Source organism: Cydia amplana, chromosome 17 (genome assembly GCF_948474715.1).
Source record: "Cydia amplana chromosome 17, ilCydAmpl1.1, whole genome shotgun sequence".
Classification (NCBI taxonomy): domain Eukaryota; kingdom Metazoa; phylum Arthropoda; class Insecta; order Lepidoptera; family Tortricidae; genus Cydia; species Cydia amplana.
Window position 1 is genome coordinate 15,649,127 of NC_086085.1, and position 15,250 is coordinate 15,664,376.

The 15,250-nt window shown below is 39.1% G+C and overlaps 2 protein-coding genes across 8 annotated transcripts in view; both read right to left on the bottom strand.

The window, feature by feature from the left end:
- Positions 1 to 810: 810 nt before the first annotated feature.
- Positions 811 to 2,771, bottom strand: LOC134656103 (uncharacterized). Its single transcript, XM_063511623.1, has 4 exons — positions 2,666 to 2,771; positions 2,084 to 2,195; positions 1,462 to 1,648; positions 811 to 965 (listed from the first exon to the last, which is right to left on the bottom strand). Exons 1-4 carry the CDS (start codon positions 2,704 to 2,706, stop codon positions 811 to 813), a joined length of 495 nt encoding a protein of 164 aa, XP_063367693.1. The 5' UTR covers positions 2,707 to 2,771.
- Positions 2,772 to 3,930: 1,159 nt separating this feature from the next.
- The window catches only part of LOC134655803 (AMP deaminase 2-like), a 66,264-nt gene continuing 54,944 nt past the window's right edge, over positions 3,931 to 15,250 (bottom strand). For 6 of the 7 annotated variants that reach the window (XM_063511272.1, XM_063511276.1, XM_063511274.1 and 3 more), the window contains 4 exons: positions 14,216 to 14,389; positions 13,249 to 13,359; positions 10,360 to 10,497; positions 3,931 to 4,041 (listed from right to left, as the gene is read on the bottom strand). In XM_063511272.1, coding sequence (XP_063367342.1) covers positions 3,931 to 4,041; positions 10,360 to 10,497; positions 13,249 to 13,359; positions 14,216 to 14,389 — 534 coding nt within the window. Of the gene's footprint in view, positions 4,042 to 8,684; positions 8,813 to 10,359; positions 10,498 to 13,248; positions 13,360 to 14,215; positions 14,390 to 15,250 lie in introns of those variants that run through there. The other variant, XM_063511273.1, reaches the window with a different exon arrangement.

A 15,250-nucleotide genomic window follows, 5' to 3' on the forward strand; every position in this document is an offset into this window, starting at 1 on the left:
TGTGAACTACACGAGATCAAAGTTATTTACATCTCGTGCGCTTTTGAGTCCCTTACTACGCTCAAGATTCTATAGAGTATAGAATCTTTCGCTTGCACGGGACTCAAAATAAGCACTCAAAGAAATATCGAACTTTGATCTCTTGTTGTACAAATAACTATTATTATTTCATACACGTCGGATATTTGGGCACTTTGGAATACCTACGATGTGCTTTGCAGTTGTAATTCTAAGCCAAACTACATGTCATCATTTCACCTACGGTGTTTCGAGGGACACTAAACCGATACTCCGCTCAGACAGAATTGGATCACACCACCACCACACCACATGGCGGCCGCGCGAACGCCGTTCAACGCGCAATGGAGCTTGCGTGACGTGAACGGGAGGCGGCGCTCGATTCTTTGTATTATGTAAGTTTGTATGTCAAGGGTAAGTTTTCAATTTAGGGTTAAGTACCTACCTATTGCAATCTTGATACATTTTTTATTCGTTGTTTAATTCATGTACTTTTTTACCTATCGTAACCTTGAAACATTTTTAATTCATTGTTCTTTTTATTCGTTTTTAACCTAACGCGTTTTTAACGCGTTACAAATCTAACCTAACCTAATCGCTTCTACATGACGCCCGGATATTAGGTACCTACCCTAATTGAGGTCACAAGTCGTAAGAGCGACGTAAATGTGCAAATAGCCTCCTAAGACCCAGAAACAGTTATGTTTTTTTTTAATTTGGAACCCTGATAGTTACTTACACATAAAAGTTCAGAATAGATGGCCGAATGTACAAAAAATTGCACGCGAGGTCTTAGGAGGATAGAAATGAAAGCTTACTGTTTAAATTACTCTTTGGGAGGAGGGATGACGCGGACGGGCGGCGGGCGTGGGGATTTGAGTACGGCTTGTTCACGACTTCGGACGATATCACGTGCAGGCTGAGGTACTGCTCCACCTCGGCTTCGGCTGAAAACCAACGGATTACGAGACGCTACGTAATAGGGCTAGTGATCCAAGTCAGACACGTGTCTCCGTCATGTCAAATGTACTTAGGTAAAAGCAATCAATTTATTATTAGGGTTAGGTATCCAAACGGACTCTATTGAGAAGTGTATTGAAACTTAACACATAACTCCTTACCATCTTTTGCCAAGGCGGAATGTAGATAAGAGACACATTAGCGTCTTTTGAGCGTCGGCGTCATAGTCAGGAGCAGGAATGGAAAATGGTGTCGCTGATGCGCAGTTGCGCCAACGCGACTACACGACGACGCTCAGGCCGCGTAGCCAACGTGCCATTCGCTAACGCTCCTTAGCAATCGAAACGCAACTGTCACTGTCGCTCTAATATGGAAGAGTGATAGAGAGACACAAAGCGTTATCGAAGCGATAGCGATTGTCAGCTTGGCTAGGCCGGCAGGAGACGCTAGTGTAGGTAGGGTATCTGTCTCTCGTACACTTACTCGCGCGATGGCTCCTCATTGCGTCTTCCTCGTCCATGGACGAGCGACGCGACGAGGGACTGCTCTCAGCCAGGAGCTGCGAGACCTCATGAGAGAAGGATTGGTAGCTCTGCGCCATGTAACGCTTTCGGATTTCTAGTGCTTGGATCAGCGCCCCGGACGCTTGGTTTAACTCTTCGATGGGCACCTGACACACAATTTTAAGTAAAGAAAACATTTTGTTGTTTTCTTGAAAGTTAAGAACTTTGGTAAAATACGAGCATTTTAGAGAGGTATAACCAGGATTAGGTTCCAGTATTTCTGACAAACAAATCACTGTGGAAATAATATTTTTTCATATTTTTATAATGGTGTGTATGGTAAATGTAACGAAAACAGTGTGGTCCGACACTATGCATGAACCGAAACCTTAGATGGGTAAGTACCTACTCCATATCTATTTCCGCGGGAGCGAGACAAACGCTATACTTATACACGCTATACTTATTTGATTACTCCTTTTATATCATAATATTCATAATTCATAAGTATGCCATACACTTGACCAAGCATAAACACTTGAACCAATATACCTCCGTCCATATTTTGAAATGTAGGTTAACATAAATAGCTCAGCATTTACCCCAACACGATGGAGGCCGACTGAGGCCCGTCGTTGGTAGAAGCCGGGCGGCGGCACGTCCTCCAGCTCCGTCGGAAGCGGCCGCCTCTCCATGTGGTTTCTACACCGCGGGCTGGTGAAACCCGGCAGATTTTAAAGGTGTATTCTTGATCGAATTTAGTGACACAATTTCATAGGTACCTACAAAGTTTCCTGACATGCACCGGTCTTGTTTTAGAGATACAATACAATACAATACAAATCCTCTTTATTGCACAACCTCAATAAAACATTTACAGAGAGACACACATAATACATGAAGACAGAGGTAACAACAGGCGGTCTTATCGCTAAAGAGCGATCTCTTCCAGACAACCTTAATGACAATAAGAGAACCTTAATGAGATAATGACAATTCTAGTGAAAATTTGTTTGTTTAATAATTTAGTGAAACGCTAACGGCCTCTCGGTCAAATGGGGGCCCCTCTCGAGCCAGGGGCCTATAGCATTTTGCGCGCTTTGACGCCCTATATAGCGAATGCGTATGTAATAGGTATACTTTTGGAATGATTAAATAGTACGTTAAGTACAATTATTAAGTACCTTGGTGAACGATCTCCTGTCAAATGCTTCTTGCCAATCATGATGTTACTGTTTTCGAGGTCTATAAGTACGCTATTATTTAATTTGTCCCATTATTTGTAAATGAATTGGGTTGTTTACCTACTTTTATAGGTTACCTATACATATACGATACATATTGCCAAAAGGCGTTTGACATTGACCAAAGAGTATACCATGAATATACGGCGGTTTAGCAAAAAGTTTGTTGGTTTAGCAAAAGGCGGTTGTTTACACGGAATGGAGGTTGCATTCATTTTATCAATAAACTTCATAAAAAAAACTAATTTAAACCAAAATAGACTTACGGTACTTCTCTTGTGTTCGTAACTTCGCATTTGAAGGTATTAAAAGTTAGGGTAATCTTGCCCTGTAGATGGCGTTAAAATTAGAACCGGTGCTGCCATCTAGAGATGGAAAGTCCAAGTTAACCTAAGCTAAGAATTAAATTTTCAGTAGCACTATTGGCTGCTAGATGGCGTTTAAAAACAAAATCAAAGAGAAAAGAGTAAAGTTTTTCAATATCTCGTTTTTAAAATCCATATCTTGTTTTGTTAGTATACTTGGTCAAAGAGAATAAAGTGACTTGGTTGGTATAAGTAAATAAAATACAAATTGCATCATGAATGTATTTATTATATAATTATAATTGTCAACAGTTACAATATACAAAATACATTCCTATTCCTACATATGCAAAATTTGTTGTAATTTCCATACATCCAACTTTATATTTTTATTAGCTTAATAGTTTATTGACGAGTACTAAGGTAGGTAATTGCTTAAAGTTATTACCTTCCAATTTTATAATAAACCTTATTTGTAATCAAAATCACACCATAACAACTCACTGGGAATAAACCTATCGTGTAAAACTGTAGGCTATACATGTATACAGGTTGTGCAGCAGTGGGTAGGTATATTGAACCGCCGAGAGGGCCTACCGACGCGAAGCACTTTTGTTTGTCCTTATTCCTCTCTATTGTCCGAATATGCAAGTGAATATACTTATAGAGAGGCTATCAGGCTAGTCCTAGCCACTTAGGGGGGCCTCGCAAAGCTAACCTTTTTATTACCTTGGAAAAACACATTGAAAAGGGCCTCGCAGATGTGGTTTTCGCCCACAGCTACGGCTAGATTGGTTCACGCTACGCCCCACTGCGGTGTTGTGTGCGAGTGGGTCATCACTACACAGGTACCTGCATAGCTCTGTCTCGTTCACACACTATGATACAACAACTAGAATACTAGACTAGCGAGGGTCTCTTCAGGCTTACGATGGGCGCGTGGATGTTGGGCGGCTGCGGGGTGGTGGGCGCGGGCGGGGGCACCCAGTCTCGGCCCATCGCGTAACGAACCTGGAACATTGCACGATTTAGGTCAATCTAGCCTCCTAAAAGACCTAAGGCCCAAGGATTCAATTAAAACAGGGTTGCATGTCTTTTATTTCGTGTAATTTTCAAACAAATAAAAATCAACTCTATCGCCTGCACTGTAGGTTCAAATTACAATGGCAAATTTTGGGTTTTCATTTGTATGGCTGGGCCTTATTTAGTTAGTGTATTGTATGGTCTCAGTGGCCAGTGGCTAGCTAGTGTTTAGTGGCGGGTTGGGCGGTTTGCTTTTAGAGTCGGACCAAAAAAAGTCTGCAGCGGATTTGATAGCCCACGCAGTGCAAGTGTTGTTTATACGTTATAATTTCATAGAAGTTTGACGTTTAAAATAACACTTGCACTGCGTGAGCTATCAAATCCGCTGCAGACTTTTCTTGGTCTGACTCTAACAGTAATGTTACTAAACTTGTCTAAATGTATTTTTTTTGAATAAAAATTTATTATTGAAAATGTTTTTTTAGAATGTTCTTTTTAATGTTTTGAGTATTTTTATATAATTAACTAACTACTTAAATTAGGCACTCACATAAATATGCGGTAAGTAAAAAGAAACATTCCATAATTTTTATTACCTACCTACTTACTGAGTTAATAGATTTCACTAACATGACATATTTATGTTAAATGATTGTCTAATGTATGAAACACATCACATAATACAAACAGCAACACTTAACTGTCCATTGGTGGACCTTATGCCTTTGGAATAAGGTTTACGAACTGTCCATTAACAGTGTGGGCGATGGTATGTATGTGAGCACAGACAATACATCCTAGTCTATGTACCTATGATGTGAGTAATGAAATATAACCGTAATAAAAATAATTTGATACAAAGTTATGGAAATTTTGTGTACCTAATGGAATAGACTTCATCCTCTGTAACGAATGTTACACCAGGGTTTAAAAAAATAAGATCATACAAATGGGTAGGTATTAATGAAAACCCATGCACTTTTTTAACTCAAAGAGGCTAGGGTAAATCGGCATACATCATAGTCGATATTATATATCCTATAGCCGAAATATCCCTTACCCTGGTACCTTAATAGACGACTGGCGAGCCGCAACGCTTTATCTACAAAAGGACATATCATATTAAACCATTCACTACAGTGCAGTAGGTATAACTAATCCTATCGGGGAGATTTTTAATGCTTTTCTACTATAAACTGCATGCTTTAAGGATTGTGCACACCGGATGCGTGTGCGTAGATGTGCACGTGCACCGCTTGCGTGACGTGTGCGTGATTGTAGTGCACGCACGCGCAGCCCATGTGATTTGGCATTTGCAGTCTCAAAAGCCGCCATTTCTAATAAGAGGGTTTCTACTCATGCTAAATAGTTTATGTGACAAGCAAGAAGCAGGGCTAGAAGTACCTTCATTAGGGAATATATAAACTGCTGTCGAGACGATTCAAGATGTTTCCAACTACAGTGTAAGTACCTAAATAAAACAAACGTTTGGTGATCAGTTTTTATTTCCAACATTAATATTCGATTTGGTTCCGAGCTTTTATATTACTCGTATAATATATGTATGTAGGTATAGATATATCGTCTAAATTAAATTGGTTGCAAAATGTCTACTTACATTTAGGTATTTATGAATTAAAATATAAATTAAGTACGAACAACAATCGTTACTCATTTTTATTTTTAGTCTTACTTGCCGAGTGCGACTTCTAAGGTCAAAATTTTAATTATAAATTTCATTAACATAAGTAGGTAGCTAGATACATTTAAAACACCACTAATAACACTATAATATGTGTTGTTTATGAAAGGGCATTGAGTACCTACAAATAATTAACTGTCCAAATTTTCGCTCTTTCAAGTAAAGGACTTAAATATACTCGATTACGATATAAATGCCGATTAAAAGGTATTTTTCTTGGTTTTTACTCAAACTTAGACAGACAAACAATAAGCGACTGTAACACAACCAAATAAAGCTCAATACATTATTGTGGCCACCGCAGCAGCCGCTAATAAGTACAAAATTTGATCACAATGACAAAGTAGGAGATAATAGTTATTTGTACAACAAGAGATCAAAGTTTGATATTTCTTCGAGTGCTTATTTTGAGTCCCGTGCAAGCGAAAGATTCTATAATAGATTCACGAGCGTAGCGAGTGAATCTAATTTAGAATCTTGAGCGTAGTAAGGGACTCAAAAGCGCACGAGATGTAAATAACTTTGATCTCGTGTAGTACACAACATTTTTCACCTCAGCAGTGAGAACATATTAGAGAACCCGAAAAATGTATTCCTTCTTCATCACTTACCTCTATTCACTCATGTTTTCTTAAGATATCCCAACAATTAAATTTCACCTCAGCAGCTCGAACAAGGGTACTTTGCTACTTAAAAACAGTGAGCAAAATCGCATTTTGCTCACTGAGTGAGCAAAATCGCATTTTGCTCATTTTGTCCCACTCAGTGAGCAAAATGCGATTTTGCTCACTGTTTTTAAGTAGCAAAGTACCCTTGTTCGAGCTGCTGAGGTGAAAAAATAGTTGTATTGACATCTTAGATGGAGTATTTAGTGTGATTGGTTTATTTTCTATTATACATTTGCACTTGCAGATTGCTCACCAAATCGGGAGTCGTGGAAATCAAGGGGAGAGGCCTTTGCCCAGCAGTGAGACACTGAGGCTAAAAAAAGTTGCAGATTGCACATGTATGTAAATTCATCACACTAAATCCACAACATTAGAAAGTTTTGTAGATTGCTCACTGTCACTGCTTATGCGTCTATATACAATATATATGTAGGATTATACCCAATAAAATTAATTTTAGCCAAAAAATCGGAGACATCCTATTGCGATTGTGATCAGATTTTCTTCCCAGTTCCTAGTTGTATTGTACATAATGTGAACAACAAAAAAAGATAACAACCTATCGTACCTCACACACAACCTGATTTAATCCAAGGTGATATATCACTTGAAATTATTTAAATGTCTGCTTTTACTGTCAGCTAAACTAAACCTCAAATGTTATCCCCACGATCAGTTTTAATAAACTACCAGACATATCAAATAATCTCAGCAATATAAACAAATCTGAGAACATTTGGAAGAAAAAATGAGTAAATATAAGTAGTCAAAACACGACATCAGAGTGGGATGAGATCAGATGGTGTGAGTAGGGTTACATAGTAATGTAGTTATGATGTGAGGTCAGTTGGGCGAGCATCTTGGGATGAAATTAATAATAGGTTAACAATCATTAGTTTTTAATAATTAGTAAAAAACTAAGTACAATATCCGTAACAACGTATGTGCTAATGACGCAATGAGGATTATTATTCGTCCATGGTGTAGAGAATGAAAGTGACTAAAGATTTTTTGCCTATAAGTACATAGAATTTATCACGACCAAAGTCGAGACAATCGCCTACTTTCGTTTATACGTAAATTTTAAATTCAAAGCGATATTAAGGGCTTATTAAATTTGATTTCGTGTTTAGACAAACTCTCTTTTATTGTATACGGGACTAACGTGGAAAATAGCAGTTTAAAATGCGAGATCCTAATAACTTTCTTCTTATAAGTAAGTAAAAAATAATAGAGAGATAGATTTGGAGTCCTCCAGATACAAAGCTTGTCTACGTCTACCTAATTAGTAATTCGATACAAGGATAATGAATCAGGATAGGTAGCACACAAGAATTCTTGCACGAAACCACAACAAAATTCAATTTAGTACTACCTACTTTGGGTTGGGTCTAGGTTGGGTCATTCATTAAGTACATTATAAACATAAAATAAAATCAGCTGTTTTAACAGCAAAATACCAAATTTTCAATATTTCATGCGTAAACCTACATTTAAAATTGTCCGTATTTTTCACAACATTCGTGCTAGAATTCCTATTCTACAGATCCACTAATAGAGGAAACTTGAAACTTCAACGAGGAATGTAATGGCACTTTCATTTATATTCACCTAGTTATCACATGGGGAACTCTTTATCACATTAACATTACACTTTTTTTTGGGGCAAAGATTGCCTATCATAATTTTCAAATAGTAAACAAAAGAAACCTACAAAATGATAATACCTAACAACTAGAATAAAACATGATTTAATGTTAATTTAATTATTAAGAGTCATCATTCATCAAACTCTTTACAACTTTTTTTTTACTGAGGTCATACACAGGCGAACGAACGAATATAACTCTTTTACTGCCGAAAAATTCAATCTGCACATATCGTTCTAGACTCTAGACGTATATAGTAGCCTAACATAAAGTGAATATATTAACTAAACGCTCAACCTAATTATTAATTGTTATGTATTACCACGCGTCTTGGCAGCAATAATTTTATTATTAAGCTGCGTGGCATCAGGTGCCTTGTAAGTGAGGAATTTGGAACTTAAACCTGTGTATGACCCTTTAGTATACAAATAAAAAAAGGGGTTGCCACCCATATATATAACTATGTTTTGGCTTGGTTTACTGTTAAAATAATCTATTAAAGGAGGAAATACGAGGTTACGACATAGCCATAATATCATAAAATTGTACTACAAATTTTTTCCTGCGGTGTATTTCTTACACCTAATTTTGGAAAATTCTATAGGTATCTAGAAAAAAGGTGGCAATCCCATATACACGAGTGCTGGGTTTTATTTCCCAATGTGGTTTTCGGGGCCGGGATCAGTGACAGTTCGCCGCGAGCGAGACGCGGCGCTCATCTGGTGGGTCGACATCCCTTCCTGAAAGTGTTTCTCCGGTTATTCACAATCTAATGGGGTGGGAGCGTTAGTTGATGCAAGGAACGGGACACATGACATGGCAAACAAACATAAAGCTACTGTACTAATCCCAACTAAATGCTAACCTAACATTACAGGCCCTCACATAACCTCACATAGACAATATTTATCATTTTCCTTTAGGCATTAATTAGTAATTATCTACACCTACTACACGTAGCGGCGAAACGTCTCCATAACTAATTGTAATTTTAAATCTAGATACTACCGATGATATTAAAATTTACTGGCGTTAATCCTTTTTCAAGAAATCAGTAAATAATAACGATAGGTATTTTAGCTTTTAATTGCTCAAACAATCCACAATATAACAGGTAATACGTATTGTCAATATTAAGTAAGTAAGGTCCTTGTTAAAAACTGAAGTTTCGTTTCCGGACATTAAACATATCAAGTTTTTGAAAAGAACTGCTATATTTACTAAGGTATGTTCGACTAAGATCGGACACCGGGTAAGATCGTATGATTCAAATTTCTGCCTGTTGCGGGGCTTTTTTTTAATGCTGGCAAGGTGATGCAATGCCCGGGACAAAACAGCGCATTGCATCACCTTGCCAGCATTGAAAAAAAGCCCCGCAACAGGCAGAAATTTGAATCATACGATCTTACCCGGTGTCCGATCTTAGTCGAACATACCTTACTGCGCTTTTAATGTGCAATGGATAAATAAGAATACGCCTGAAAAACAGTAAAAGAAGCCAAAACTGCAGCTAATCTAGTGACGCCACGTCTTTGCTCTACTGGTGCGCAACTACCATCACGTCACTTATTCTCTGGCGTATGATGAACGGACTTATCCACGTTACAGAGCGTTACTTTCTGACGCGATTAGGGTTGTCAGGATTTTTTGTCCTTTGTTAGGGTTGCGGGGGGACTACGAGTGTCAGGGTTTTTAGATATCTCAATTAGTTCAAAGCTAGCTAAAAGTAGGAGTTATAACTACAACATATGGAGGCTTGTAGTTACAGCAGATAAAAAAAAACTTCGCGATACGGAGGCCTTATTAAAGAAACCTGAGTGGGATTTGGAGCGCTGGTGGTCTAGCGGTAAGAGCGTGCGACTTGCAATCCGGAGGTCGCGGGTTCAAACCCCGGCTCGTACCAATGAGTTTTTCGGAACTTATGTACGAAATATCATTTGATATTTACCAGTCGCTTTTCGGTGAAGGAAAACATCGTGAGGAAACCGGACTAATCCCAATAAGGCCTAGTTTACCCTCTGGGTTGGAAGGTCAGATGGCAGTCGCTTTCGTAAAAACTAGTGCCTACGCCAATTCCTGGGATTAGTTGCCAAGCGGACCCCAGGCTCTCATGAGCCGTGGCAAAAAATCCCAGGACAAAAGCGAGGAAGATGAGATGATGAGTGGGATTTGGAGAAGTGTCCGTCCAGTAAATGTCAGGATATTTTTTTTTCATATGGCAACCCTTCACGCGAAGGCAAGAGGCACTGTCACGCCGATAGTCCCGCCTGTAACGATGTCACGTTACCTTGAAGATGTTGGTGAGCTCGTCCAGCAGCGCCTCGTAGCGGAAGGAGATGCGGATGTCGGGCACGTTGGTGCGCGTGATGTCGTTGCCGGCCACGCCCTCCTTCATGTAGTTGGGGCCCAGCCAGTACTGCTTCATCTATGGATTACACCACAAAACAGATACAGTACAGAAATCAATCTACATACAAAGTGCGCTCGAGCAACGCACACATAGACACTGCTCACGGACACGATATCTCGGACCGGTTGGGACCAGTCCGAGCGCGAGTGCCATCCGCTTGAGACACGCGTCTGTGAACTTTTTTGTGCAATAATGGAGAAACAAAAAAAAAGTTATTATAACTGTTCAGTGGACGGTTGTTTAAATTCAACATTAAACTGTGAATTGTCGTTTTTTAAGCTACCAGTGGTTTCAGAGAGGTAAGTTATTAGATAAGTAGGTATCTGCTTGTAGTTCGATGGTTCGTTTTAACGTTAAACAGAACAGTTAGGTAGGTAGGTAAGCACCCCGCCTCGGCCACTACTAGATACTACGAGTGGCACTACCACGATAGTTTTTTGTGCATAAGTCATAGTTAACAACCCTAGAGCGACCGCCGAGCGTAGGTATGAAAAGTGAAGTACATACATGTGATTGACTTCTGTACTGTATCTGTTTTGTGATTACACGGTTTCTTTAAACAATGCAGTAACAGTAACCACATACAGAATATTGGGTACAACTTTTATATTTTCTATAAAACTGTGCGATTTTTGTGATGCAAAGTTGGGTTAGCATCCGAAATCCTAGGTCTTCTAAAACTTGCGAATATTCTAGTCTTCCTTTCTCTCCAAATTGCATACAAATTGTATTACACCTTATGTGTATAATTGCATGAATTCTATAGTAATTTAAATTGTATTTTTTTTATACTTATTTTCTCGTAATGCATGTGAATTATAAGATGTATTTTTTTTTTGAAAAGACGTATCCCGCATAGTTTGTTGCCGGTCCCATATTAGGATACCCTCCTCCAATTGAGGAGGGACTTAAATCTTTTCGGGGCAGAGGTGTAGAGTTGGAGCCGGTCTACCTAGCTTTATTTGACGTTCATAAGCGCATTGTAAATTGTAATTACAGTGCCAACCACTTGAATAGCCTCACCTATATATTTTGAGTATTATAATTATACGTGATTATTTTTATCAATATATCTTAAATTTGAATTGTACGCCCTGACGTTGATCGAACGACACATTAACAAGTCCGAACTTGTCTGCGCGCGAAACGTCGTGGACGCAAGAGCTAATACGGGCCCTCCACATGAATAGCCTCAGTGTAACATAATCGTCCAAACCGTGCATTTAAGATTCGCTTTCAAATTTATTTTATTATGATTAGATAATACAGATGGCATTCTATTAAGTACCTGCAGTAACGCGATAAACACAGTGTTTTTGTGACTATGGGACGTGGTAAAAAACTTACAAGTTTAGAAATTGAAAAGGTTAATTTTTATTTAACTCTAAAATTATCCTATCGTGAGATAGCTAAAAAAATAGGTCGCAGCCCTAAAGTTATTAATAATTATGTTAAAAATAAGGAAAATTACGGCCACCAGTATACAGGACGCACAAAATTTGCCACTACGGATAATGAACGTCGACTTATTTTATGCTCTGCTTCAAATTCCACCAAGACCGCCAGGCAAATAGCTAGTGAAATAAATACTAGAGCATTTCTCTCTACAGTTCGACGGATTATTAGAACATCATCCCACCTCAAACGAAAAAAAAATCATGAGTAAACCTCCTTTGCGCGAACAACATGTAGCGGGTCGACTGTCTTTTGCTAAAAAGTACATGTGCTGGAAAACCGAGTGGCGAAATGTGATTTTTAGTGATGAGAAAAAGTTTAATCTAGATGGTCCAGATGGATTTAAATATAATTTTCATGACCTAAGGAAAGAACCGAAAGTTCTATCACGTCATCATTCAACTCTCGGATCGGTAATGGTTTGGGGAGCAATTTCTTACTATGGTACTGTTGATTTAATTGTGGTAGACGGAAGACTAAATGCTGAAAAGTATTTAAATTTATTAAAAGAAACAAAAAGTAAGTTCAGAAAAGTAATAGGTAGAAAAAAAATGTTTTTTCAGCATGATAATGCTCCCATACTCACGTCAGCCATAGTTACAAAGTGGTTTGAAGAAAACCAGATTGAAGTTCTAGAGTGGCCATCCTTGTCCCCTGATCTGAACATCATGGAAAATGCCTGGGGTTGGCTGTCTCGGCAAGTTTATTACAACGGAAGACAGTTTAGTAATAAAGAAGAACTGATTCAAGCTATTTACACTGTTTGGGCTTCTGTGGACGTTAATTACATACATTCTTTATATGAATCACTACCTAATCGTATTTTCGAATTAATAAGGTCTAATGGAAGGTATACGAAATATTAAACGAAAGAGTTTTAATAACTAAACAGTATCTTTTAGCATGTGAGGCTATTCAAGTGGAAGGGTCAATTATTTGTTTGACGTTATTTCTTAAAACTTTGATTAGATAACAATAAATATTTTATTTACTATTACAAGGCTTCTTGTTTTATTTCATATTTAATGTTTAATGTATATCTCTTTTTTATATAACTATGAGAAATATTAATTTTGGTGAGTGAGGCTATTCAAGTGGCTGGCACTGTATGCCTACTTGAATAAACTATCTTTTATCTTTATCTTATCTCTACCATCTGAAGCTGATCTCCGATCCCAAAGTAAAAGCCGTTGGCAGAACCTCGTCTGTTGTACAGCAGGTCGCCTTGCAGGTGAGGTTGACTTGATGGCATTAGAGCTCCAATGGCGACATGTATACCAAGGAGTAATGTCAAAGTGGTGGGAATATTACCTCGTGAGGGAAGCCGGACATGAGCACGGAGTTGCGCGCCAGCTCGCACATGTCGCAGGAGGACAGTTTCCACACTTGCGTCGCGATGCTGTACTCTTCCATCAGCGGCTCCTGAGGGCCGATACCAAAAAGTTATTTAAAAAAAAATCCGGTTCATAGGCTCAAACAGCTGCATTTTAAAATAATGCAGCTGTTAAACTAACGAATCAGAACACTCAATTAGTCTTATCACTACATAGTATAAAACAAAGTCGCTTCCCGCTGTCTGTCTGTCTGTAAGCTTAGATCTTTAAAACTACACAACGGATTTTGATGCGGTTTTTTTTAATAGATAGAGTGATTCAAGAGGAAGGTTTATGTATAATTTGTTAACCCGTGCGAAGCCGGGGCGGGTCGCTGGTTTAAAATTATAAAGAATAATTCGAAACGTAGTGCCAATCCCTTTCAAGTATAAGAGATCTACGCACACGGCACAGCTAGTGCTGATGTAGCAAAAATATCCCACACATTCTAAATGCCGCGCTAATCTTTCTCATGCATCAGAGGAGTTCAACGCCCAGACAGCTGATAATACTCGTAGAGATGAAAGTAATGATGTATCGAGTTGGGTTATAGTTTGTAGCTTTCTAATAGACCCCGAAGGCTAATCCTATTGTCTATTGTTAAGAAAAACCGCTCGTGCCACGTGCCACAACCACCTGCATAAAAAATCGGTACTTCGGTTACTGAGTGCCGGCGAGTCGAACGCTACAGAACCAGTCTAAAATGTGTCATCGAGATGCGTAACAAAGGCGCGTTATCGGAGAGCGCACCTACACTGGTTTTTTGAGCGTTGGACTAGCCCGCGCTCAGGTGCCAAATAGAATAATTAGGACCCTTTTTTGCAGGTAAGTAGCACGTGCGGTTTTACTGAACAATAGACAATAGGATAAGCCTTCGGAGTCTACTAGAAAGCTACAAACTATACCTTGGTGAAGTGGAATTGCAGCGGGTCATCAGTGCTGAGCGTGATGGCGAGTCCCCTGGCCAGGAACTCCGGCAGCGGGTTGCGATGATAATTCAAGAATAGGGAGTTGTTGCTTAGCGGAGACATTGCTATCGCGATCTGGGTCAGGTAGTACAGGTACTGTAGTACTGGAACCTGCGGAAAATAAAGATTTTGGTGAGTTTATTCTTGTCAAAATCAAATTATGCAGAATGGAGTAATAGCTGATATAATAACGATCAATGATCCTCCTGACTGATTCTGGTCACAGCGACTGTAGGTCCAGGAATTGTTTTTTTTTCTTTTAACTGCTATTCATGCTATTATACTGGTAACTCTACACTTTAATGCGCCTATGGGTGCTTCCGATGTTTCCGAACCGTTTCTGTTTCGGGTGTGTATAAGGTACGGTTGATGTTCGTTAGCGATGGGCGAGTCGAGTTATCTGATTCGAATAATTCGAATCAGTCTACAGATGAGTTAATTCAAATCAAGACTATTGGCAATTCGAATCAACTCGACCACTAGCTAACTCGGCGAAATCGCCAACTCGCCGAGCCAACGCTATCACACTGCTACTAAGGCCATTCAAAAATAAACCTTAACCGTAGCCCGAAGGCTCTTTTTACAACAACTGCCGCTCGATTCGCCATCTCAACTCGAGTTGGTACTATGATCATTCGAAAATAAACCTTAATTCCGTAACCCGAAGGTTCTTTTTACAACAACTGCCGCTTGATTCGCCATTCCAAGTATACCAACTCGAGTTCACTGCTAGTATGGCCATTCAAAAATAAACCTTAATTCCGTGCTCTGAAGGTTCTTTTTACAACAACTGCCGCGTAACTCGCCGTCTCAACTCGCTCCGCGCCTGTGCCTGTGACCTTGTCGCGAACCACGCGAATCGTCGAGTCGAGTTAACTCGATTTTGAATTCGAATCAGCGGCCGAATCAATTCGAATGATTCGAATTGAAAAAAAGTGGACTCGTCACATCGCTAATGTTCGTTTCGACGCT